The 24453-nt window shown below is 45.9% G+C and overlaps 1 protein-coding gene across 7 annotated transcripts in view; it reads left to right on the forward strand.

Moving 5' to 3' along the window:
• The window catches only part of GPLD1 (glycosylphosphatidylinositol specific phospholipase D1), a 62787-nt gene that overhangs the window by 26095 nt on the left and 12239 nt on the right, over positions 1-24453 (forward strand). For 5 of the 7 annotated variants that reach the window (XM_044388681.3, XM_057305075.1, XM_044388677.3 and 2 more), the window contains 10 exons: positions 99-153; positions 11296-11403; positions 11631-11658; positions 11753-11892; positions 14600-14665; positions 16774-16897; positions 18796-18935; positions 20370-20556; positions 22967-23077; positions 24345-24419. In XM_044388681.3, coding sequence (XP_044244616.2) covers positions 99-153; positions 11296-11403; positions 11631-11658; positions 11753-11892; positions 14600-14665; positions 16774-16897; positions 18796-18935; positions 20370-20556; positions 22967-23077; positions 24345-24419 — 1034 coding nt within the window. The remainder of the gene's footprint in view (positions 1-98; positions 154-11295; positions 11404-11630; positions 11659-11752; positions 11893-14599; positions 14666-16773; positions 16898-18795; positions 18936-20369; positions 20557-22966; positions 23078-24344; positions 24420-24453) is intronic. The other 2 variants (XM_044388679.3, XM_044388680.3) reach the window with 1 other exon arrangement.

Consider the following 24453-nt stretch of genomic DNA (forward strand, 5'->3'; position numbering starts at 1 on the left):
AACGTGTGGACAGGTGATGAAGTCGTCACCTGGATTGTGCGAATCTGCCACGTGTTGTCACTAACTGACCAAATGTTTGTATTTTTCCCCTACCGCAGGAGGAGATGTGCTGAGCCAGTTTGAGTTCAATTTTAATTACCTCGCACGGCGCTGGTAAGAACTATTAACTTACATATGTGTTCTCTAGACGGCGTTTAGTAGCTTGACCCTTTTTATCCCCTTAGAACATGTAGGCTACAATGTAATTAGGAGTCCTCTGCATTTGTCCATTTTAATAAGTAAAACTGCAGATGAGAACAGGTTAAGGAGATGCTTGGAGCTCGTGGCGGATACCATATAAAAATACGTATTTATAAACAAGAGCCCGTACACCTGCGTAGCTACCACTTGGCTCAAAACCACGCCTTCCTGGTGTCTTACAAGCTCCTCGCCTTCTCTCCCACCAGGGTAACCACTCCCGTGGGGTTCCCGTTAATCATGTTGTTGCTTTTCTTTATAGTTGAATACATAGGGATGTGTCCATATGCAAAATAGCACGTGGTTTTAATCTTTAGATGAATAGAACTGCCTAGCGCGTATTGTTCAGGTTGCTTACATTTCTGTTCCTGAGTCAGGCACATGGGTGTGTTTGGCTGTAGTTTATTTTCCCCGCTATGTGGTCCTCCGTGGTAGGGATAGACCGAATGAAGTACTCCATTCCGATGGGGTTGGGTATGTAAGTATGTGGAGTGTTTTTGCTTCCCATGCAGTGCTGGTATGAACATTTTTGTCCATCGGTGTGTGCCCCAGAAGGGGAATCTCTCTTGTAATGACCACTAGCTGTGGAATGGGGGGGGGGGGGGTCATAGGGCGTCTGCGTATTTAACATCAGTGAGCCCAGGCTTTCAGAATGGTCTTCCCAGCTGATACTCTCTCCCCTCAGGTTTATATGGTCGTCCTGCTTCTGCATTCTCCAAGACTTGGGGTTGTCCAACGTAAAAATAGCCTGTTTGGTGTGTCATGGTATCTCATTAAGGTTTTAATTTGCATTTCCCGTTGATTAATGAGGTTGAATGATCTTTCATATTTTATTGATCCTCTGTTTGATATTAAGTGAAAATCTTGTTTAGCTTTAGTCTATTTTTCTGTTGGTTTGTTTCGCTTTTTTACTTATTTGTGAGTGTTCCTTGTATTTTAGGGCTTCTTTGGTTGGTTTATCATTTATTTGTTACAAATATCTGTTTACAGTTTGTGGCATGTCTTTTTTACTTATGTATCTTAAAACTTAATTTTAATGTAGTTGAATATATCTTTTCCTTTGTAATTTGTACTTTGATGTCTTATGTAAGAAATCCTTCCCTACCTTGAGGGCATGATGTATTCTCTTACTTCAAAAGCTTTTATGGTTTTATTTTTTTAAACTTTGTCTTTCATTTACCTGGAGTTAATCTTTTGTATATTCTTACATAGAATCTGATTCTATTTCTTTCTGTAGATGTAACAGATAGTCCCCAATCAGGACACTTACCGATACGATAGTCTCCCCTTTCCTCACTGGCCTGTAATGCCCTCTGTGTCATAAAATTTCATAAGTATTTGGGTCCGTTTCTGGGCTTTCTATTCTGTTCTATTGATCTAATTGTCTGTGAGCAATACTGATTTTTTAAAATTACAGTGGCTTTATAATCTTGACATCCAGTAGGGCTGGTCTCTCAGCCTGTCCTTTTTCCTCAGGCATACCTTGCCAATTCTTTTGCTGTGGCTTTTTCAAATGAAATGACAGGAGCAAGTTGCCATGTTCCAAGAAAAATCTTGTTGGAATTTCTAGAATTTTATTGAATCTAGAGACCCATTGGAAGAAGATTAACAACTTTGAAATATTGAGTCTTCTCATCTATAAACTATATATTTTATTTAAGCCTACTTTAATGACTTTGAAATTTTATAAGTTTTCTTTCCTATATCCTTAGTCAGCTTAAGGCAGTTTCCCCCTATTTCAGTTTGCTAGTAGTTTTTATTGTAAATTAACTTCATATGTATTGAACTCTTACTCTGGATCTGTCGAAATAGCGCTTTTTTAATCTATTAATATAGCGATTGTAATAATCTATTTGCTAATATTTAATCAAGTTGAATTCCTGGGACAAAACTGCCTTTGCAATAGTGTATTTCCTTTTCAGTATTTGTTGCATCCGTTGCTGTCTGGGGTTTTTGTATTTTTATTTATGAGTGAGCTTGTACTAGAATTTTCCTTCTCTCCTTGTTTGGTTTTGTTATCAAGGTTACGCTGGCTTCATGACATCACGTGGGAAGTGTTCTTTCCTTTTCTATTCTCTGGAAATCTATGTAAGATCAAAACTTTGATTGCTTGACTGGTAAAATTTGTAAAGCTCTCTAGGCCTGGTGTTCTCTTTATAAGGACTTCTTAAAAACTCGTCATAGTTATAGGACTACACAGTTTTTCAATTTCTTCTTAAGGCGTTTAATTTTCCTAGGGTTTTTCCATTTCATCTAAATATTTAAACATTGTGGCATGAGGTTGTTCTTAATAAGTTTTACTGTTTATTTCTCTTATTTGTACTTGTGCTCCTTTGTTATCCGTAATGTTCTTTGTCCTACTTTTCTTTCATTTTTCAACAATTAATCTCATCTAATATTTTTCAGTTTCATTATTTTAAAGAATGAACTTTTGGGTTTATTGATTATGTTCATTTTCTCTTTCATTACTTTTCATTACTTTTTTTTCTTTTCATTACTTTTTACTCATATATTTATTTTCTTCAGATTTCTGTGAAATTTGTGGAGTCCTTTTTTAAGCTTTTAAATTTAATTCCAGTGTAACATGCAGTGTTACATTAGTTTCCGGTGTACAATATAGTGATTCAACAACTCTGCATTACTCAGTGCTCATCATAAGTGTGTTCTTAGTCCTCTCCACCTCTTTCACCCATTCACCCACCCATCTACCCTCCGGGAACCATCAGTTTGTCCTCTATAGTGAAGAGTCTTTTTCTTGGTTTGCCTCTCTCTTTTTACCCCCTTTGCTCATTTGTTTTGTTTCTTAAATTCCACATGTGAGTGAGATCATATGGTTTTTGTCTTTCTCTATTTCACTTAGCTTATACTCTCTAACTCCATCTGTGTTGTTACAAATGGCAAGATTTCATTCTTTTTATGGCCAAGTAATATTCCATTACATATATATATACACCAAATTTTCTTTATCCATTCATCAGTTGATGGACACAGGGCTACTTCCATAATTTGGCTATTGTAAATAATGCTGCTATAAACATGGGGTGCATTATCCATTTGAATCAGTGTTTTTGTATTTGGGGGGTAAATACCCAGTTGTGCAATTGCTGGGTTACAAGGCAGTCTATTTTTAACCTTTTGAGACACCTCCATCGTGTTTTTCACAGTGGCTACATCAGTTTGCATCCCCACTAACAGTGCATGAAGGTTCCTTTTTCTCCACATCCTCTCCTGTACTTGTTTCTTATGGTTGTTGTTGTTGTTTTCCGGGGCGGGGGAGGTGGTTATTCATTCTAAGAGGTGTGAAGAGAGATCTTGTAGTTTTGATTTGCATTTCCCTGATGATGAAGAATGTTGAACATCTTTTCATGTATCTGTTGGCCATCTGGATGTCTTCTCTGGAGAAATGTCCATGTTTCCTGCCCATTTTTAATTGGATTATTTGTTTTTTTGGTATTGACTTATATTACTTCTTTATATATTTTGGTTACTAACCCTTTATCATATGGCATTTGCAAATATCTTCTCCCATTCCACAGTATATTTTTTATCTTTGCTGATTATTTCCTTTGTATTGCAGAGCTTTTTATTTTGATGACGTCCCAATAGTTTTGCTTTTATGTCCCTTGTCTCAAGAAACATACCTAGAAAAACGTTGCTATGGCTGATGTCAGAGAAATTACTGCCTGTGCTCCCTTCTAGGATATTTATAGTTTCAGGTCTCACATTTAGATCTTTAGTCCATTTTGAATTTATTTTTGTGTATGGTGTAAGAAAGTGGTCCACTTTCATTCTTTTGCATGTGGCCGTCCAGTTTTCCCAGCACCATTTGTTGGAGACTGTCTTTTCCCCATTGGATATCCTTTCCTGCTTTGTTGAAGATTAATTGAACATATGGTTGTGGGTTCATTTCTGGGTTTTCTATTCTGTTCCATTGATTAGTATGTCTATTTCTGTGCCAATATCATGCCATTTTGATTACTGCAGCTTTGAAATATAACTTGAAGTCAGGAATTGTGATGCCTCCAGCTTTGCTTTTCTTTTTCAAGATTGCTTCGTCTATTTGGGGTCTTTTGTGGCTCTGTACAGATTTTAGGATCGTTTGTTCTAGCTCTGTGAAAGATGCTTTTGGTATTCTGATAGGGATTGCATTTTTTTTTTTTTTAAGTAGACTCCATGCCCAGCATGGAGCCCAGCAAGAGGTTTGAATTCATGACCCTGAGATCAAGACCTGAGCTGAGATCAAGAGTTGGTCACATAACCAACTGAGCCACCCAAGCATCCTGATGAGGATTGCATTAAATGTGTAGATTGCCTTGAGTAGTATCGACATGTCAACAGTATTCTTCCAATCCATGAGCATGGAATGTCTTTCCATTTCTTTGTTATCATCCTCAATTTCTTTCATCAGTGTTTTATAGTTTTCAGTTTTTCACCTCTTTGGGTAAGTTTATTCCTGGATATTTTATTTTCGGTGCTGTCGTAAATGGGATTGTTTTCTTAATTTCTCTTTCTGCTACTTCATTCTTAGTATTTGGAAATACAACAGAATTTTATACATGGACATTTGTATCCTATGATCTTACTGAATTCATTTATCAACTCAAGCAGTTTTTTGTGGTCTTTAGGTTTTCTATATAAAGTATCATGTCATCTGCAAATAGTGAAAGTGTTACTTCTTCCTTACCAATTTGGATGCCTTTTATTTCTTTTGTTGTCTGATTGCCGTAGCTAGGATATCAAGTACTATGTTAAATAACAGTGGTGAGAGTGGACACACACGTCTTATTCCTGACCTTAGAGGAAAGGCTCTCAATTTCTCACCATCAAATATGATGTTCACTGTGGTTTTTTCATATTTGGCCTTTTTTATGTTGAGACATGTTCCCTCTAAACTTACTTTGTGGGGGGTTTTTGTTTGTTTGTTTGTTTGTTTTTTAATCATGACTAGATGTTGTACTTTGTCAAACGCTTTTTCTGCATCTATTGAAATGACCGTGTGGTTTTTTTATTCTTCCTTTTATTGATGTAATTTGTGTTGATTGATTTCCAAATATTGAACCACCCTTTCAACCCAGGAATACATCCTACTTGATCATGTGAGTGGTTTTTTAAAAATGTATTATTGGATTGGTTTGCTAGTATTTTGTTGAGGAATTTTGCATCTGTGTTCATGAGACATACTGGCCTATAGTTCTCTTTTTTTGTGGTGTCTTTATCTGGTTTTGGTATCAGGGTAATGCTGGTATCATAGAATGAATCTGGAAGTTTACCTGCCATTTCTATTTTTTAGAAAAGCTTGAAAAGAATAGGTATGAACTCTTCTTTAAATGTTTGGTAGAATTTGCCTGTGAAGCCATCTGGTCCTGGACTTTTGTTTGTAGGAGATTTTGAGTACTGATTCAATATCATTGCTGGTAATCAGGCTGTTCAAATTTTTAAATTTCTTCTTGTTTCAGTTTTGATAGTTTATATGTTCCTAGGAATGTATCCATTTCTCTTAGGTGGTTGTTGGCATATAGGTTTTCATAATCTGTTACAGTTTTTTGTTTTGTTTTGTTTGTCTTTCTGTGGTGCCATTTGTTATTTCTCCTCTTTCTGGGGGTTGTTTATTTAAAATCCACCCTCTTTTTCTTGTGAGTCTGGCTAAAGGTTTATCAATTTTAATCATCTCAAAGAGCCAGGTCATGGTTTCATTGATCTGTTTTATTGGTTTTTAGTTTCTACATCATTTATTTCTGCTCTACTGTATTATTTCCTTCCTTCTACTGGTTTGGGGTTTTGTGTGTTCTTTTTCTAGCTCCGTTAGGCATAAGGTTAGGTTGTTTGAGATTTTCCTTGCTGCTTGAGGTAGGCCTGTATTGCTATGAACTTCCCTCCTAGAACCCCTGTTGCTGTAGCCCAAAGATTTTGGACTGTTGTGTTTTCATTGTGTAATCTGTAATTTCTGATTTCTCAGTTGACCCATTTATTGCTTAGTAGCATGTTATTTAACCTCTACATATTTATGTTCCTTCCAGTTTTTATAATTTCTAGTTTCATTGTATTGTGGTCAGAAAAGACGTGTGGTGTGACTTTGGTCTTTTTGAATTTATGGAGGCTTGTTTTGTGGCCTGATATGTGATTTGTTCTGGAGAATGTTCCATGTGCACTGGAAAAGAATGTGTATTCTGCCATCTTAGGTTGGAATGTTCTGAATATATCTGTTCGATCCATCTGATCCAATGTGTCATTCAAAACTGTTGTTGATTTTCTGTGTGGGTGATCTGTCCGTTGATGTAAGTGGGGTGTTAAAGTTCCCTTACTATCATTGTATTGCTATGGATTGCTTCCTTTACATTTGTTATTAACTGCTTTATATGTTTGGGTGCTCCCACGTTGGGTGCATAAATATCTACCATTGTTATATCTTGTTGGATTGTCACCTTTTTGATTGTACAGTACCCTTATTTGTCTCTCGTTATAGTGTTTTATTTATTTTTATTTTTATAGTGTTTTAAAGTCTATTTTGTCCAATGTAAGTATTGCTACACTAGCTTTCTTTTGATATACTCTGCATGATAAATTCTTCTCCATCCTCTCACTCTCAGTCTGCAGGTGTCTTTCAGTCTGAGACGAGGCTCTTGTAAGCAGCATATAGATGAGTCTTTTTTTATCCCTCCTGTCACTCTTTTGATTGGAGCATTTAGTCCATTTAAATTCATGGTAATTATACATAGGTATATATTTGGTGCCATTTTGTTACTTATTTTGTGGTGCTTCCTTTAGTTTTTTGCTGATCCTTATTTTGCTCTCTTCTCCCACGATTAGTTGGCTTTCTGTAGTGATAGACTTGGATTCCTTTCTCTTTATTTTTTTGCATCTCTATTACTGGTTTTTGATTTGTGGTTACCACTGGTTCATATGTAACATCTGTATATAGCAGTCTGTAGTAAGCTGATGGTTATTTAATTTGAGCCCATTCTTTACTCCTCTACCCACCCCCCACATTTTAGGGATATGGTGCCATGGTTTTGTGAATCCCTTGACTGATTTTTACAGATGTACATATTTTTACTGCTTTTGTGTTTCCCACTTTTCATACTCTCACTTATGGTCTCTCCTTTCCACTCAAAGAGTCCCCTTTAACATTTCTTGTAAGGCTGGTTTAGTGGTGATGAATTTCTTTAATTTGTCTCTCTGAGAAACTCTTTCTCTCTCCTATTCTGACAGCCCTGTGGGATAGAGTAATCTTGGCTGCAGATTTTTCCCTTTCAGCCCTTTGAATTTATCATGGTAGTCCCTTCTTGCTTGCAGTTTCTGCAGAAAAATTAGCTGATAGCCTAACAGGGTTTTTCTTGTATGTAACTTTCTTCTTTTCTCTTGCTGCTTTTAAAGTTGTTTCTTTATCATGACTTTTTGTCATTTTAATTAGTCTGTGTCTTGGTGTGGACCTTCTTGAGTTTTAGGAGGATATCTCTGTGCCTCCTGCTTCTCAGTATCTGTTTCCTTCCTCACACTAGGGAAGTTCTCAGCCATTGTTTCTTCAAATAAATTTTCTGCCCCCCCTTCTCTCTCTCCTACTGGGATCCCTATAATGCGAATGTCATTATGCTTGATGGAGCCACTGAGTTCCCTAAGTCTATTCTTGTTTTCCATAATTCTTTTTCTCTCACCTGCTCAGCTTGATTACTTCCCGTTACTTCATCTTCCAGGTCATTACTTTGTTCTTTTGCTTCCTCTAGCCTGCTATTTATTCTATTAAGTGTATTTTTTTTAAGATTTTTTATTTATTTATTCAACAGAGATAGAAACAGCCAGCGAGAGAGGGAACACAAGCAGGGGGAGTGGGAGAGGAAGAAGCAGGCTCATAGCGGAAGAGACTGATGTGGGGCTCAATCCCATAATGCCGGGATCACTCCCTGAGCCGAAGGCAGATGCTTAATTGCTGTGCCATCCAGGCGCCCCTATTAAGTGTATTTTTAACTTCAGTTGTGTTCTTCATCTCTGATTTTTTTTTTTAATCTCTGTGTTAAGGATCTCACTGATGGCCTCCAGTCTTTTCTTAAGTCTAGGGAATATCTTTATGATCATTATTTTAAATTCCCTATCATGGGGCACCTGGGTGGCTCAGTGGGTTGAGCATCCGCCTTCAGCTCAGGTCATGATCCTGGGGTCCTGGGATCAAGCCCCACATCGGGCTCCCTGCTCAGCAGAGAGTCTGCTTCTCCCTCTCCCTCTGTTCCTCTCTTGAGCGTGTTCTCTCTCTCTCAAATGAATAAATAGTGATATTTTTTTTTAAAGATTTTATCAGTGATATTACTTATCTCTGTTTTGCTTAGGTCTCTTGCTGTGATTTTTGTCCTTTTTTTTTTTTTTTTTTAAGATTTTATTTGTCAGAGAGAGGGAGGGAGAGGGCACGCACACAAGCAGGTGGAGTGGCCGGCAGAGGGAGAAGCAGACTCCCTGCTGAGCAGGAAGCCCGATGCAGTCTGTACCAGATCCCAGACCCTGGGATCATGACCTGAGCTGAAGGCAGACGCTTAACTGACTGAGCCACCCAGGCGCCCTGTCATGCTGTCTCTTTAAGGGCAGAGACTCAGCTTCCTGTCACCCTCTGGGCTCTTCCAGAGCCAAGCCCACTGATTTTTTTTTTTTTTTAAGTTCCAGACTTTTAAGTCCCACTGGCTAGAATTCAGAACATTTGGCCCCTCTCATTTTCAAAGCTAAATGCTATAGCGATGTAGCTCCCCCTTGCAGGCTCCCCAGTGTGATCATCTGCTTCTTGTCCCTCCCCGAAACCATGGCTCCCTCTGTCCGGTAGGCAGGCCTGTGGGGTTTAGCACCCCAACCATGTCTCTGCATTTTCTATACTCTCCTCAAACTGGCCTCTTCTCTACATTTAGTTGTGGAGTTTCTTCTGCCAGTCTTTGGGTTTTTTTTTTGTTTTGTTTTTTTTTTAAGTAATTATTTTAGTAATGTCTGTCCTCAACGTGGGGCTCAAACCCACAAGCCTGAGATCAAGAGTCACTTGCTCTTCCGATGGACCCAGCCTGGCGCCACTCTTCTGCCATCTTTGGGTTGTTTTCTGGGTTGTTTGTACTGATGAAAGTATTTCTAGTTATATCCATGAGATGAGATCAGTCTAGGCCCTCCCATTCTGCCATCTTTGCCAGGAGTCTCCCACTGAGTCTTGATTTAAGGTCTAGCATATAATCAACTCTTGTAAATATCCCATCTGTGCTTGAAAAGAACGTTCTCCAGTTTTTGACCTAATGTTACATATACGCTTATTCGTGTGAGCTTATTAAATTTACTGTTAAAAATATAAATAAAATAGACTTTTTATTTTATATTAAGTTGATCTGATAACGACTGAGAGAAAAATTTGTTAAATTTTCCCCCAGTGATGGTGGATTTTTTTTTCCATTTCTCCTTGAGGTTCTGTCAAGTTGCTATACATGTTTTGAAGATGAGTTGTTAGGTACATTCTAGTGTAAAAATCTTCTTTCTGGTGAGTTGAACCTTTTCATCATACACTGTGACCCTCCTCCTCTCTAATGAAAGCTTATTGCCTTCAAGTCCACTTCAGCTCTTACTATAGTTATGCCGGTTCTCTTGGTTTCGTCCCATGGTGCTTGAATCACTCATGGCTGGACTAGAGTTGCATTTCTCCAGTGAGGGTTTTTCTGGACTTCTGCAGGCTGCCTCAAGGTATGTTAACCCAGGACCACACTGAGTTACATTCCGCCCTTGAAGTTTTCCCGATTACGGAGATGGCATGAATGTAGGACAGAATGTTTGTGGGACTGGTAGTAGTTACCCGTTTTAGGGGGAGATCTATTTTTCCCCTTCTCTATCCATTGTCAAGATGAAGACCAATTTCTTTGCTGTCCTTTTTAGTAGATTGAGTTTGTTTCCAGCTGATACTCATGCGGAGGGTGTAGCTCTTAGTGCAGAGTCTCCTCTGAGAGGGGCTGCTTTGGCTGGTTCCTACGCTTCAGCCCATATCTCTGGCGTACACGCAGCCATCGGAAAATCTCCAAGCGCTCAGGGCAAAGGCTGGCTTCCACACTTGCTTAGCCCTTCAAGTTTCCAGTTTTTATTTGTTTTGGGCCTTTGGAAAATTTTCACTTTCTTGCTAGTGTGGTGATTCATGTAAAAAAATATTTTTGTTATTTTGTCCTCCCAAAAAAATAGCTTCAGGCTAGACCACCCTGGTGCCCTTGTAAATTAAAAAATGAATATCTCCACTTATTCTTTTTATAAATATTCTAAAATCAGGTTTTATTTGGTTGTGATTTCTGTCTGGTATAGTCTAAGGCTTCAGAAACGAAGACGGAAGATGATTCAGCATTCATCTCACATAGGCTACTCTTCTTCCAACTAAAATAATGAGTAGCTGTGAACCAAAAGCCTGACTTAGAATTCTTTTTACCGTCTTACACTGTGCACTCTAAAACCAGGGATGGGGGTGAGGAGCCATTTTTGGTGTTTTAAAAATAACATTGGGGGCACTTGTGTGGCTCAGTTGGTTAAGCATCTGACTCTTGATTTTGGCTCAGATGCTGATCTCAGGGTCGTGAGATCGAGCCCCACATCGGGCCCATGCTGGGCGTGTAGCCTGCTTAAGGTTCTCTCTTTCCCTCTCCCTCTGTCCCTCCCCTCCCTACTCGCTCTTTTTTTCTCAAAAATTAATAATAACTTTTGAGGTGCTCCAAAGAATAAAAATACGTTGCTCCCTTAAACTGTAAATTCACAAGACTAAACATCCTTTTTATACTTTATAGTTTCCTGTCTTCGAATGTACCTTCCTAACTATTAGATTCAGGTATCCGTTGTTTGCTCTGCATCTTTGGGGAAATCAATTCACTTTTCTGTGCTTTAGTGTCATCTTATGTCAGTGGGAATATAGTGGTACCAACTTGTACTGGGCTTGTAGGTAGGATTAAATAAATATTGCATGGAAAGCCCTTTGCATAACGCCTGGCGCGTAATAATCATGGAGTAAATGGTTGCTGCTTTTGCTGCCCATATTCTCTTTAATTTCAGAATCTTATTTTATTCCAATGCTTTTCTCAGGTACGTGCCCATTGAAGATCTGCTGGAAATTTATAAGAAACTCTATGGCCGAGAAGTCATCACCAAAAATGCAATTGTTGACTGTTCATACCTTCAGTTCCTGGAAATGTAGGTGTGACCCAGAGGGACATTCGTAGCTGATTTTAGTGTGACTTCCTTGGCTCACTTTTTGACGTTTTAGTTTCCGCAGTTGGATTTTGGATTTCTGGAGCTTTGCTTTTTTTCAAAGGCAGTTGCATGATAGTAGATACATGCGGATGGAACTTGTTTTTTATTTGCTTCACTTCTTTGCACAAACCACAACTCAACAGGCAAAATTTCTGTTCATGTTGCAGGTATGGTGAGATGTTAGCCGTTTCCAAGGTAAAGGCTTCCTTCTTCCAAAGCTTCATTTAAGGGATTATAAAGATACCAGAAAAAGCACTTCTTGATAAGTTTTCTCTTTTCTGTGCCATAGCTTTATCCCACTTATTCCAGGAAGTCTCCATTTTTGGTGGAACAATTCCAAGAATATTTCCTGGGGGGACTGGATGACATGGCGTTTTGGTCCACTAATATTTACCGTCTGACAAGCTACATGCTAGAGAACGGAACCAGGTGAGACACTGCCCCACTTCCTCCACCGGTCTTTCCTGCCCTGTCCCTGCCTCTCCTGGTGTTGCTTTCAGGTTTCCACTTGATGAAATGAAAAGGTCTCACGAAGTGCCAACCTCTCCTAACCAAGGAGGAAAAGAATGGAAACTCTCATCTCAAAACTCAGACGCACTCCCATCTGGTTACATGTGCTGCCGTTCCCTTAGGGACAGAAAGATCCTGAAGAACTGTGGTCGGTGCCAAGGACCCCCATCCACCTCTGGGCTGTGTGTGTCGTCTTCAGGGAGGACCCGTGCTGTGCACAGGCTCCAGCGGCCAGGGTACAGCGGGCCTCCTCTCCACCTGCTGCCGTGTCAGGGTTCAAGGGTTTCAAAGAGCACTTCACTGAACCCTCCCCCACTCCAAAGTCAGATCAGAAAAGGATGCATTTGTAAGTCCCAGGCTTCTGGTGGGGTCGGACACTCAGCCCATATGGGACAGTGTCTGGAGCCTCGCTCCTTTTCTGCTCCTGCCCTGCATGTCCGGGAGGAGTGTCAGCCAGAGCCTTGGACCCAGCTGTGTAGAGCGGGGTAGACTGGGGTGCCCCACTTCCAGCTGCAGGAGACCTGGAGGCTCACAGAGTCCGCCTGCTGTGTGAGAGAGCCAGGGCTCCTCTCAGATGCAGTTCACAACCAACCTGAGTGTGCAGCCCGCCCCGGCTGCCGAACTGAGTGGGGTGGGGTGGGAGTCTGGAGGGGGAGCAGAGGGGGCAGCACCCCAGGCAGGAAAGGGCAGGGTGCGAAGCTCAAGCAGCAGCCAGAGAGTGGGAAAGAGGGTTCTAGGGCTGGGTCTACACTAGGCGGCTCTTCCAGGTTGAAGAGCATAGGGCTGGGGTTCTAACAGAGGGACCTAAATCCGTGTAGCTTCGGGGTATTATCCACTGGATGATATTCTTTTGCCCTTAGAAACAGTTGCTAGTATTCAGAAGAATGTTAACCATAATTATACATTGTGATTTGAAACAAAATTCTCTTGCATGATAAACTGGGTATTAGGCTGCAAATATTAAACCTGTTTTAAACAGTTGGTAAACAGTAAGGTAAGCAGTCCAATATAAATACTATTTTTTAATAGTGCACTAAGCCTCCTGTGAAGTCTCCAAGCTCTCCTTGTGTGGCTGTGGGTTTTTAGGTGCACACAATGATAGACGATGGGCTTTGGAATTTCAAGACCTGCCTCTCACTGCTGAGTTATCCCAAGCAAGTAGCTAACTTCCCTAAGCTTTATTTTCTCATCTGTGAAATGGGGGCAGTAATAATTCTATCTTTATCGGGGTTGTTGGGAGGAGGACGTGAGGTCACTCATGTAAATGGTTTAGCATGTAGGAAGCACCTAGTACATGTTGGCTACTTGCATTATAATTATTATTGGAAGGAAGTTAAGTTTATTTTGGTTGTGTGTGTTTGTGTGTGTGTGTGTGTGTGTGTGTGTGTGTGTGTGTGAATGACCTGCATTTATTTGTTTTATAAAGTCTATGTGTCATGATCCTCAAGTGGAGAACAGCTTTGGTCACGTTGTCCAAAGAGCTACGGATGGCTGGGCTTTATTCTTTAATTAGGAGAGCTGTTTGGGAAGAAACAGATTGTCTCTTGATCTCTGTTCTAATTTGTCAAGGCGGAAAATTCCATGAATTGATGGCATCTTTACACACACAGACAAAGGAAGATTCATCAGAATTTGTGGAACTTTATGGGACCTTTGGAGAAGGCTCCAAAGAAAGATACAAATTCAGGAGGGAAAGAAACAGTATACATATTTTCATATAAGCATTTCTTAGCTAACTGATGATTATCTTCCAAAGCAAATCTGTTGCTTGAAACTCCTAGTGTGTCTTCCTATAGAAACAGTGGAAGAACGGTGGTTACGTTCCCAGCCAGAGCTCTGCTTAATTCAAGGGTTAACGGTAACTGGAGTGCTCTTATTGCAAGACTGCCGTCTGGATCCTGGTGGTGGAGTTTGAGGAATTCCCATCCAAATCTTGGTGGGAATTCAAGGAAGGATCTTTTCCTAAGCTTAAAGCTGGCCCTAAGCAAGATTTTCAAAGACGTTTGCCTTCAGCTTCTTCCCACCTCATTTTCTGAACTCCTTGCCCCGTGGAGTGGGCTCCAAACTACCCCAGCCTCCCTCCGTGACCCCCGTCAAATCTTCCTCCAGAATGGACTCTTCTAATGCAACCCTCCCTCCCTCAGTGCTTGCTTTCGGAGGCGAGGGAAAGCTCACCTCTTACTTTCTCTCAGTGGCCTTGTCCCTTTACATATCTTTGTTTTTAAAGGAATGAGATTGAGAAAGTAAAACCTATTCGAGCAGAAATGGGCATGATCGGGCAGAGAGGGGCGCAGTTGGGAGTCCGTTTCTTTCCATCTTGAACTCCCGGCTGGTTCACGGTTCATGTTAGTGTGGGGCCGCTCAGCAGGTGGAGGGGGGTATGGACGGGAGGGTGGCTGTGAGTGTGGGTGACCCGAGCGTGGGGCTGCCTGTGTTACCATCCTGCTACCTGCAGTCAGCCCATCTGCCCCCATCAGGTAGGACTGAGGTTCTTCACCCGTCGTGTCTGGCTCGGCAATAAGCACCCCGACATTAGACCGCTGGAGGCGGCTTGCGGCGCACTGCCGATTCTCAGTAAAACTCATGCTTGTAGAAAAGTGCCTGATTCATTCGACTCTTTCCCCAGTGACTGCAGCCTGCCTGAGAACCCTCTGTTCATTGCATGCGGCGGCCAGCAAGCCAGCACCCAAGGGTAAGTGGATTCCAAAATTGTTCCTAGAAGAACGTCTTGGGGCACTGGGGTGGCTCAGTTGGTTAAGCATCTGACTCTTGGTTTCAGCTCAGGTCATGATCTCAGGGTTGTGAGATCGAGCCCTGTGTTGGGCTCAGTGCTCAGGGCAGAGTCCGCTTGTCCCTCTCCCTCTGCTCCTCCCTCCCCTCCCCCCTCTCCTTCCCCCTCTCCCTCTCTCTCTCTCATAAATCTTAAAAAAAAAAAAAAAAAAAAAAAAACCATCTTGCTGAGAGCGATGCCGAACAGACACTGAAGCCATGGGGTTTGTAGACAGAGGCTCAGATTCCAGGTCTGCCATTTACAGCCATGTGATTCTAAACAAGGTGCTATTTATTTATTTATTTATTTATTTATTCGAGGTACAGCTTCCTCCTTTGGCAAAATAGAAAAAAAACAGGTGCAGGGGCCCCTGGGTGGCTCCGTCGGTGAAGTGTCTGCCCTTGGTTCGGGTCGTGATCCCAGGATCCTGGGATCAAGCCCCGTGTCGGGCTCCCTGTTCAGGGAATAAATAAAATCTTTTAAAAAGAAAAAAAAAATGTGCATATTCCCAGAATCATGGCCTGGACGGCATGCAAGAAAGGAGGTAAACAGCACATCGTAAGGTGCTCACTGAACGATAACAATGGCAGTTAATAGTATTATTACTCTCATTATTATTACACATAACCTTTATCCACATTTCACCCTGAGAAAGTCATTATTGATGACAGAGGGTGAGGAGAAGATTTTCAGGCAGTTTCTGAGGAAGAGGGTCAGAGGTGGTATTCCTGCTGGGGTCGTGTGCCAACCATGTGCCCTTAAAAGCTGTCTTCATATTATAAATACCAGTAAAGCGACATTTCCTCCTCTCTCGCTGCCAGGAGCCGGTTTAGGCACCAAGGCCTCGTTGTGAGCAGGACAGAGCGCGTTCCTGCTCGACCAGGGCACGTCCCGGCAGGTGCATGGGCTCTGAACAGACTCCCGATACTCTCAAGTGTTAGGAGGGAAAGGGATGTCCCGAAGGGCATCCCAATCCTGTCACAGGGGAAGAAGCGGTGTTTCCACCGAGATATTTCAGGGTGAGCGAGGGTTAGATACTCAAACAGGGCCCAGCAGTGAAGGGTCCTCAGGTCAGAGAGAATACAGAGCTTCAGAATAACCGAAGACAGGCAGGAAGGCTCAGTTAAGCCCTCATGGTGGATTTATTTAAATTAGGTCAGTCTTTTCCTTTTTTTTTTTTTTTTTGGTGACTGACTTGAGTGCCTTTTTTTTTTTTTTTTTTTTACCATTTCTGTGCTTGTTAACTTTATTATTTTTAGTGGTTATTAATTTTTTTAAATTTTATGACGTTATGTTAGTCACCATACAGTCCATCCTTAGTTTCTGATGCGGTGTTCCAGGATTCATTGTCTGCATATAACACCCAGTGCTCCTTGCAATGCGTGCCCTCCTTAATGCCCATCGCCGGGCTAGCCCGTCCCCCACCCCCTCCCCCCTGACCCCTCAGTTGAGTGCCGTTACATGGGGCTTGCACTCTCTAGGCTGTCAGGTCCCTACGCTGGCTGTTGCACATGTGCCCCTTTGCTCACTGCTGCGGTGGGGCCTTCACTTCAATCACTTGGGAAGCCCGTCTGGCTCCTCTAGGCACCTGGTTTGTGGTCTCGCTAGAATGCACGAATTTGAAAATGTACTCTTCATGTAGGATTCATTCTAGCGTGTCTTTGGAGATCAATCCATTTGCCCACACACCAGTTTCCCAAATAGCTACACACTATTTCTTGACCACTTGTGTGAAATACTGAAACGCCTTAGATTTTTTTTTCATTAGTAATCTAGAAGAAATTCACACCTTTTATGCTATAGGACTTTGAGGCTCTGGGAAGTATTTTTGATAAGGACAGGCTTTTAAACCTTGGAAACATGTTCAGGAAAAGTCCGTGGAATGTCCCATGAAGGTGTTTCTCCTTCAGCTTCCAGATATTCGAATGCTATGGTCTCTAACCACCAGTCAACTTGACATATTCTTCAGCTCTGTCACTGAGGGGCCTGTTCACGCAGTCTGACCCATTTTGTTTGTTCTCGCTTTTCAGTAGCTCAGGAGTGCAGAAAAATGATTTCCATAGGAATCTGACTGCATCCCTAACCAAAGATATTAGGAAAAATATAAACTATACCGAAAGAGGCGCGTTCTTTAGCGTGGATTCCTGGACCTCGGTAAGAATTTTCTGCTTCCGGGGGGTGGGGGGGTGAGATGCAGGGACATGCTGCCCCCATGATCTTGTCCTGTAGACTCACTGGCTCTTCATTCACTGAGAGTCGCCTGCACCTGAGCCAGGCCACAAAGATCCCTGGCCTCCGAATCTGGTTTTTTCCAGAGATGCTCTGAGATCTGGGTCTGGACCTCCATGGCCTTTGGAGAGTCCGGTGGAGCCTGAGGTGGCCCCAGGCCCCCAGGCCAGTCCTGCGTTGTCCTTAGGCAAACCGTGTCAGCAGCGTAGTAGGCTCACTGCGCGGAGCCCCACGCGGGGGGATGCTGCGTATGAAATCCGCCGTGAGATCACCCTTTAAGTGTCAGACACTAGACTGGGGGTTATAAGACGGAAGAGAAATGGACTCTGCCCTTTAGAAAATGTGTTTAATTGGGGTGATAAATACACAAATAATCATATATAAATACAATGCAAATAACACACGGGTGGGGAATACTTTGCCTGTAAGAGAAGTCTCGTATCTTTTCTGTCCATCAGAGAGGGCTTCACAGCATTTGGGTTAGGCCTCGAGTAGTAGCTAGTATTTCATCAGTGAGTGTGTCTGTCTTGGGAAAGTTTGGGGATATTTGGAGATACGAGTGGACTTGTTTGCCTGGAAAACAAGACAGGGATACAATGCACTGGGAGGGGTTTGGAAAGGGAAGCAGGCACGGGATTGTGAAGGGCTCCGAAACATCTGGAGAGGGGTTCATACGACACTGTCTGGTGCCTCTGGGAGCTGGGCCTGGGCGGGGCAGGCCTGCTTTGCGGCTGTGCTATCCCACGGTGGGGCGGGGCGGGGGCGGGGCGTAGTCGCCCTGAGAAGAGCCCCACACTTGGGTTACTGCTCTGCTCTTGCTGCCTTAAGATTCTTAATAACGTAGGGGCACCTGAGTGGCTCAGTCAGTTGAGCGTTGGCTCTGGTTTGGGCTCAGGTCATGGTCTCGCAGTTGTGGGATCGAGCCCCACGTGGGGCTCTACGCTCAGTGCAGGGTCTGCTTCAGAGCAAGGCGCAGGGGGCCTGAGGATGAGCGTCTGGGGGCAGCCTGCCGGGGCACTCGCAGGGAAACCAGGAGCACAGCCCTGCCCCGCAGGGCCCTCTGCCGGCTCCACGCTGGAGCCCGAGCTGTGCGGGCCGCCCTGCGGCTCTGAGCCCACTGCGCTCTGGTCCAGGCCAGGCCTCGGAGCCCTGGCGTGGTCTCCTGTCGCCCTTGGGTGGATTTAGAGTTATGCCCTGGACGTGGATGGATCTAGCACGGGGCCAGGTTATTCGGGGCCGCTTAGTCTGCACAGCCACGTTCGGAACACTTCAGATCCCACGCTGAGGGGCTTGGCGTCCCCTTGCTTGTCTCGCTTCCAGCGCTTGGCAGATGGCCTCTCGTGCCTAAGCAAATACAGCAGACACCTCCCTCTGGCTGTGGTTTGGAGGGTATTTTTGGCATTCTGGTAGTGGTCCCATTCGTGTGGGGGAGAATACACACACGCACACACACACACACACACGTAGAATCATAGTTCTAGATTGAATGAATGTTTAAGCTGTTTTACTCCATTAAATTGATTGTTACGTTCTGCAGGTTTGTACAGTCTCCTGTGGTTCAGGTGAAGGCCCAGCTAACTCTTGCCATGCTGGCGTGAGCGCCAGGGCCGTAACTGCCCTCCCTCCGTGCAGACTGGGGGGGTCGTGATTTCCCTCCCTAATTGCTCACCCCAAGGGATCCTACTTATTGATGGGAATTGGCGCTTTGTTTTTAGCACTTGTCAAAACGGGTTTCCTTTAGAAAGTCTAATACTTTTGATGGGAAATAGTAGTTTTGTGGATTACGCCATGTGTCTTTATCTATGATGGTTTTGTGTTTCCAGGATTCCCTTATTTTTATGTACCAGGCTTTGGAAAGGAACATATGGACAATGTTTACAGGCAGCTCCCAGCCGTCAAGGAAACACGTCTCCAGCCCCTTGGCATCTTACTTCCTGTCAATTCCCTACGCAAGACTCGGTTGGTAGGTATGAGTTTCTCCTACTCCCGAGTGCTGTCGTATGAAGTTCACTCAGTCATTCCACAAGTGTTTGTGGAGGCAGCTCCTTAAATTCCAATCGATTCCTCTTCCACAAAAACATTAATATAATGGTCGAGTTACTGTGAAGTTGGAACGATTTCCTTAAAATGGGTCAGAATGGGTTTAAATGCAGGGAACTTTCCCTTTACAGAATGATTACAATGATGAAGGGTTCTAGAACAATCGCAAAGCTTCGACGTTCTGAAGGTGTAATGTTACGGACGTTTGGGAATCTCCTGATGCTAGAAGCAGCCACGCAGCGGTGACGGTCACAGGGTATCATCGCTTCATGCGACAAATCCTAGTACTCCACAATAATTGTATACGTAGAACGTTGGGGCTTCCTCTGAGTTTCATAATCAGCCTAAACCGAGCCCAAGTACACGGAGGTTTGGGAGAAACCTCTTTTTTCAAACATGCTTCTTAGGTCCAAATGACATTGTTTCCCTTGGAACGATTTGCCGACAGCCCTTTTTGGGGGCCACGGATGCGTTCAGCCCCAGCACAGGCGACGAGAGGTGAATGCTGTGTTTCTTGGCCAGTCCCCTGTGCATAATGGCTCTTCTTGGCCGCCTTCCTGACAGAGCCAGAGAAGGTCTCCTGCTGGGCTTGCTGCCACGGGGGGGTGGGGGGGGTGCAGAGGTCCCCAGCATCTGGCCCCAGGAGCCGGGGAACAGCAGTGGGGCCGTGGTGAGTGTGTCTGGCCTCCTCGTGGGCGGCAGCCCCTTTAGAAACGACTTTTCTCTTTTCCCCTCTGTGCTGCCGTTGAGTCCTTCTGGGGCCATAAGAACCAGAATAAATACCTGATTTCTGGTCTTTCTAGCGGCCCCAACAAAGACATTTGAACCTTTGCTTTCTAACCGGTGGGTCATAGACCCTCATTTGGAAACCTGCACTAAATACGTCGAGCATTTAATTTCTTCACAGTACGAGGTGCCCTGTGCGGCTGTGGTAGAAATAACACGGGGCACTTCACACACGTTGGTTTGCTACCTGGTCCCTCAGAAGGCAGCCTGTGCCGTCGGCCGGGTGCCGATTTCCTCTCTGTTCTCCGGGAGCCCAGGATCGCGCTTAGCGGCTCGGCGTTTGCATGGAGAACGTGACGCTTTGTGAAGGTGCTTTTCACCGGCTCGAGTCCTAAGGTTCAGAAATGCCCGGGGCCCTTCGTGTGTCCAGGGTTGTTGTCGTGTTTCTTGGACAGCAAGACCGAATCACACAAACAATACAACCTCAAGTGGATATTGTCCGCAGTCACGCAGGGTGAAAGCATCAAGAGGACGTTCAAGGGTTGGGTTCTAGAGAGGAAAGAAGCAGGCAACCGTCTCACCCGTGGCTCTCCGTAGGTACTGGACGGGGGCGCTCTCTCCTTCCCCACAGGGCGATGACCTCGGCTGACCTCAACCAGGACGGGCACGGTGACCTGGTGGCGGGCGCCCCGGGCTACAGCCGGCCCGGCCACACGCAGGTGGGGCGCGTGTACCTTCTGTACGGCAACGAGCTGGGCCTGCCCCCCCTCGACCTGGATCTCGACAAGGAGGCCCATGTGACCCTGGAGGGCTTCCAGGTGAGGCGCCCGTCTCCTGGTTTTCCCTTCTCGTGTCCACAAGCCACTGCGCGTCTCACGTGGCAGGTTCCCCGGCACGAATAGCCAGGAACGGGAATGACAAGAGCAGCCAACGGCTGGTGCCCCATGTGTGGGACACTTGTCGTTTTCAAGATCCTGTTCATTTATCTCATCCTGTCACTAACGGAACGGGTGGCCCAGTACCTGGGCGAACACACCTGCTGTTCTCTCAGAGCTGCTCGGAGCCGCTGGTCACGGTCAGGGTGTGATTTCTTGATGTTACAACCCCCCCCCCCCCGACTTTAAGCTTCCCTCTTTTTATATATGAATTTTTATTTCGTAAGAATGTTAGATTCACAGAACAGCTGTAAAGACAGCACAGAGTTCCCAAACACCCTATACCCGGTTTCCCCTAAGGTAACGTCATACGTAATTGTGGTGTCAAAGTGTAAAAATTAAGAAACGGACACGGGTCTGTGACCCCTCCCTAAACGCCAGACTTCGCTCAGATTTCATTCCTTGGTTTGAAGCGGTGCTGCATCCCCAGAAAAATCCCGCAGGGACTGTACGAGAAATGCTCCTCACGGAGTCAGCATCGGTCCCGCTTGGGAGCCCCAGGAACCTGGAAGGTTCTCCCCGGGACGTAACCAGCATCCGTCCTTACAAGAGCAGGAAGGAGGGGCAGGCAGTCTTGCGACTGGCGGCAGGCGAGGACGGGGCTTTGGTGGGACTGCACGCTCCGGGTACCCGGCAGCAGGGGATGCAGTGCTGGACTTTGGGTCAGACTGTGGTTTTTGTCCGGGGGAAACCATGAAACCTTCTGCTGTGGAGTTAATGCTGTGAGGACGGGACAAGATGGCATGCCAGGACGTTCCTGTACACGTGAACGTACAAGCTTAACGACCAGATAGAAGGAGCCCTGAATCTGAGCGGTGACCCTCAGTTGGTTGGCCAGCATGTGAGGTTCTGATGTCCCAGAGGGACAGCATTTTCTGGAACCTTCTGCAACCACATGAGAACATTCTGAAATAAGTCTCCCCATTCCTGTTGCTCCTTATTTCTTCACTAAGCCATGCCCGTGTTGGACTATTGGGTAAAATCTAATCCCTTGGGCTCCTGCGGACCGGGAATGAGAAGGCAGCTTCTGCCCGTGGAGGGTGAGAAACTCTCTCAGACACTCGGGGCAGGAAGGAGGCAGCTCTGTGCTCTCTTCTCCCGGTGGCCTCTGATAATCTGGACGATGGCCAGCCTAAGGCATGGGCTAGGGGTAGGAGGGCTGCACTCCAGCCTAGGCCGCAGGTAGCCGTTCCGTGTCCGTCTGTGGGACGAGCGATCTGCTTGATGATTCCGTGCTTGTTGGGGGGACAGCGGGTTAACCCGTAGGAGGGCTGGACGTGCCACTGGTGGTGACGAAATGAGGCCGGCCCCAGCCGCCAGCGCCCTTACTGACTGGCTGCCCCGACGTGCTTGGGGCCCGGAGCAGTCCCTTCTAGTTGATCAAGGTCCCGCCTCGTCGGAAGGCGCCGTCTTCACAGACGCCACTGTCCGCAGGTGCAGCGCGATTGGCCAATAGATAATTGCTGTGGGTTCTGGGACGTGTGTGGCGCAAACCTCCCTTGTGCAAGACTTCATTGTTCTGCACGTTGTGAAAGAACAGGGAAACGAGCGAGTGGCTTTTCAGTCTGGTTCTAGAGAGCAGGAGATGAAAGGCGGAGAAAACCCTCTCAAGAAAAGGGTCCCCGAATGGGCTGGTTTTCCATCTGTAAACCGTGGACGTGGGGATACTAAACGTACCTGCCCCCGTGCACGTGAGGTGCCGAGCCGGGGGTCGACAGCGGTGCCGCCCACAGAACCTTCCGCACGGATAGGAGCATTCTATTGCTGGGCCGTCCCACAGGAGGACCACGGAGCACAGTGGCTTTTGAGCACTTGAAACGCATCCAGTGCGACCAAAGCTGAATTTTTAGTGTAACGTGGGTTTAACTGCAACAGCCACATTTAGCTAGTGGCCACCACGTTGCACAGCGTAGCCCTGGAACATTCTGAGCTCATCACATGGTACCCATTGTTGCTGGCGTATGGGGTTCTTATTTTGAATATTTTCCAAAGGGAGTCTGGTCCTTCATGTTGGGACCATTTTCGAAAAACCTAGAACCTGTGAGAATGGACCCTTATCTTTCTGGCACCATGTCTCCCCCCACCCCCTCCCCAAGCAGACAGACAGACATGCCCGAAACATCACTGGGGCAGAGCACCCAGCGGGCCGGCACGCTGTGTTCCAGGTCGCTGCAGATTTGTCCCTTGGCCCTCGGCTTCCGGGTCGAGTACCCGGGTCCCTGTACTCCCAGGAAGTCGCATGCTCTTCTGAAGGCTGTGGCTCAGCCCGGGGAGGTCACTGGTGCCCCTTCAGCCCTCAGGTCGGTTTGGCTCGGCCTTGGCCGTGTTGGACTTCAACAGGGACGGCGTGCCTGACCTGGCCGTGGGAGCGCCGTCGGTGGGCTCGGAGAAGCTCGCCTACACGGTAAGGCTGAGGCCACAGGGGGAGTCGGGGAGGGGGAGGGGGAGGCCGGGTCGGGCGGAGCCTCTGTTGAGAGCAGCCAGCCAAATGTGCCGGGCCAGCATTTGTGGGAGATGATCTCGGGTCCCCCAGTTTGGGCCCTTGATGTGACCTTGGGTTACCTAGCGGCGCTCAGTTCCTGCCTCCCTTGGTCTTCGCTTGGCCTCCTGGGTTTCCAGATTCCACCAGAAATTTTACTCCCTCCGTCCCCACCCCCACCAAGATGCTGAATGGTAGTGAGGGGGATGGGGTTCCAGCCACCCCAGCGCCCCCCTATCATCACAGCAGAGCGGTGACTTCCTGGATCTTCCCGCTCGTGTGCAGAACCCGCCTGGTCCCTGTTTGCTGGCCGAGATCCTGGGTCCTGTGGCATGGGCTTTCTGTGTGTAACCCCCCAAAGGTCAAAGGCCTTTCATCACTCTCTACTGGCCAGGACCTCACCGCGAGCTCTTTGTCCCCGCCTCCTCACTCTCTGCTTCTAGACTGTGAGCCACTTGTCGTCTCTGGACCCACAGGCCCTCTCGCTCAAGGACGTGGCTCAGACGGCTCCCTCCAGCCGGAAGGTCCTTTCTCCCCTTTGTCCTTTAGGAGTGACAGGGCACCTGCTCTGGACCTGCCGTCCAGCCCCTGGTGTAGGCCACACGTCCCTGTCCCCACACCGCAGCCTCTGCCCCCGTTCTAGCACTTTCCACACCACGTGTCACTGCCCGTTGGCCAACCTTTTGGGAGGACAGAGTGTGGTCTTATTTATCATGGTCTTCCCGCACTTGGCTCGTGGTGGAACATAAATGTTCTCGAGCGAGTGGAGACCAGCAAGTTGTAAGACAGGAGATGGTTCAGGACAGAGAATGATGGCACCGTGTGTCTCGGGGCTGTGGACACTGGCCGCACGGCATGTCATATTCCAAGAAATCACGGCCAGGTCAGGGAAGGCTTCACGCGGGGAGGTGAGTGGGTTGTCCAGGTGGCACACTGAGCAAGTGTGGGTGGTAGGCAAGGATAGGAGTGACCGTTTCAGCGTTGGGGGCCCCAACACGCTGTCGCCCAATGACACATGTAAAAACCACTTCAGCCCAGCGGCAAACACACAGGACTGGTTTGTCTGTCGCTGAGCTCCTGACTGTGGGGACTCGGGTGATTTAGGTCCTCGCCCCCAAGTCTCCTGCAGTGACATGAGGTTCCTGGGTCACCAGCCCCGCCTCTGACTGCCCCATGGCTTGCCTTCGCCCAGGGTGCCGTGTACGTCTACTTCGGCTCCAGACAAGGAGGAATGTCTTCTGGCCCCAACGTCACCATCTCCTGCCAGGTAAGGGGGCCCTCTGGGCCAGGACCTCGCCACC

This window comes from Ursus arctos, unplaced genomic scaffold (assembly GCF_023065955.2).
Source record: "Ursus arctos isolate Adak ecotype North America unplaced genomic scaffold, UrsArc2.0 scaffold_31, whole genome shotgun sequence".
Lineage (NCBI taxonomy): Eukaryota > Metazoa > Chordata > Mammalia > Carnivora > Ursidae > Ursus > Ursus arctos.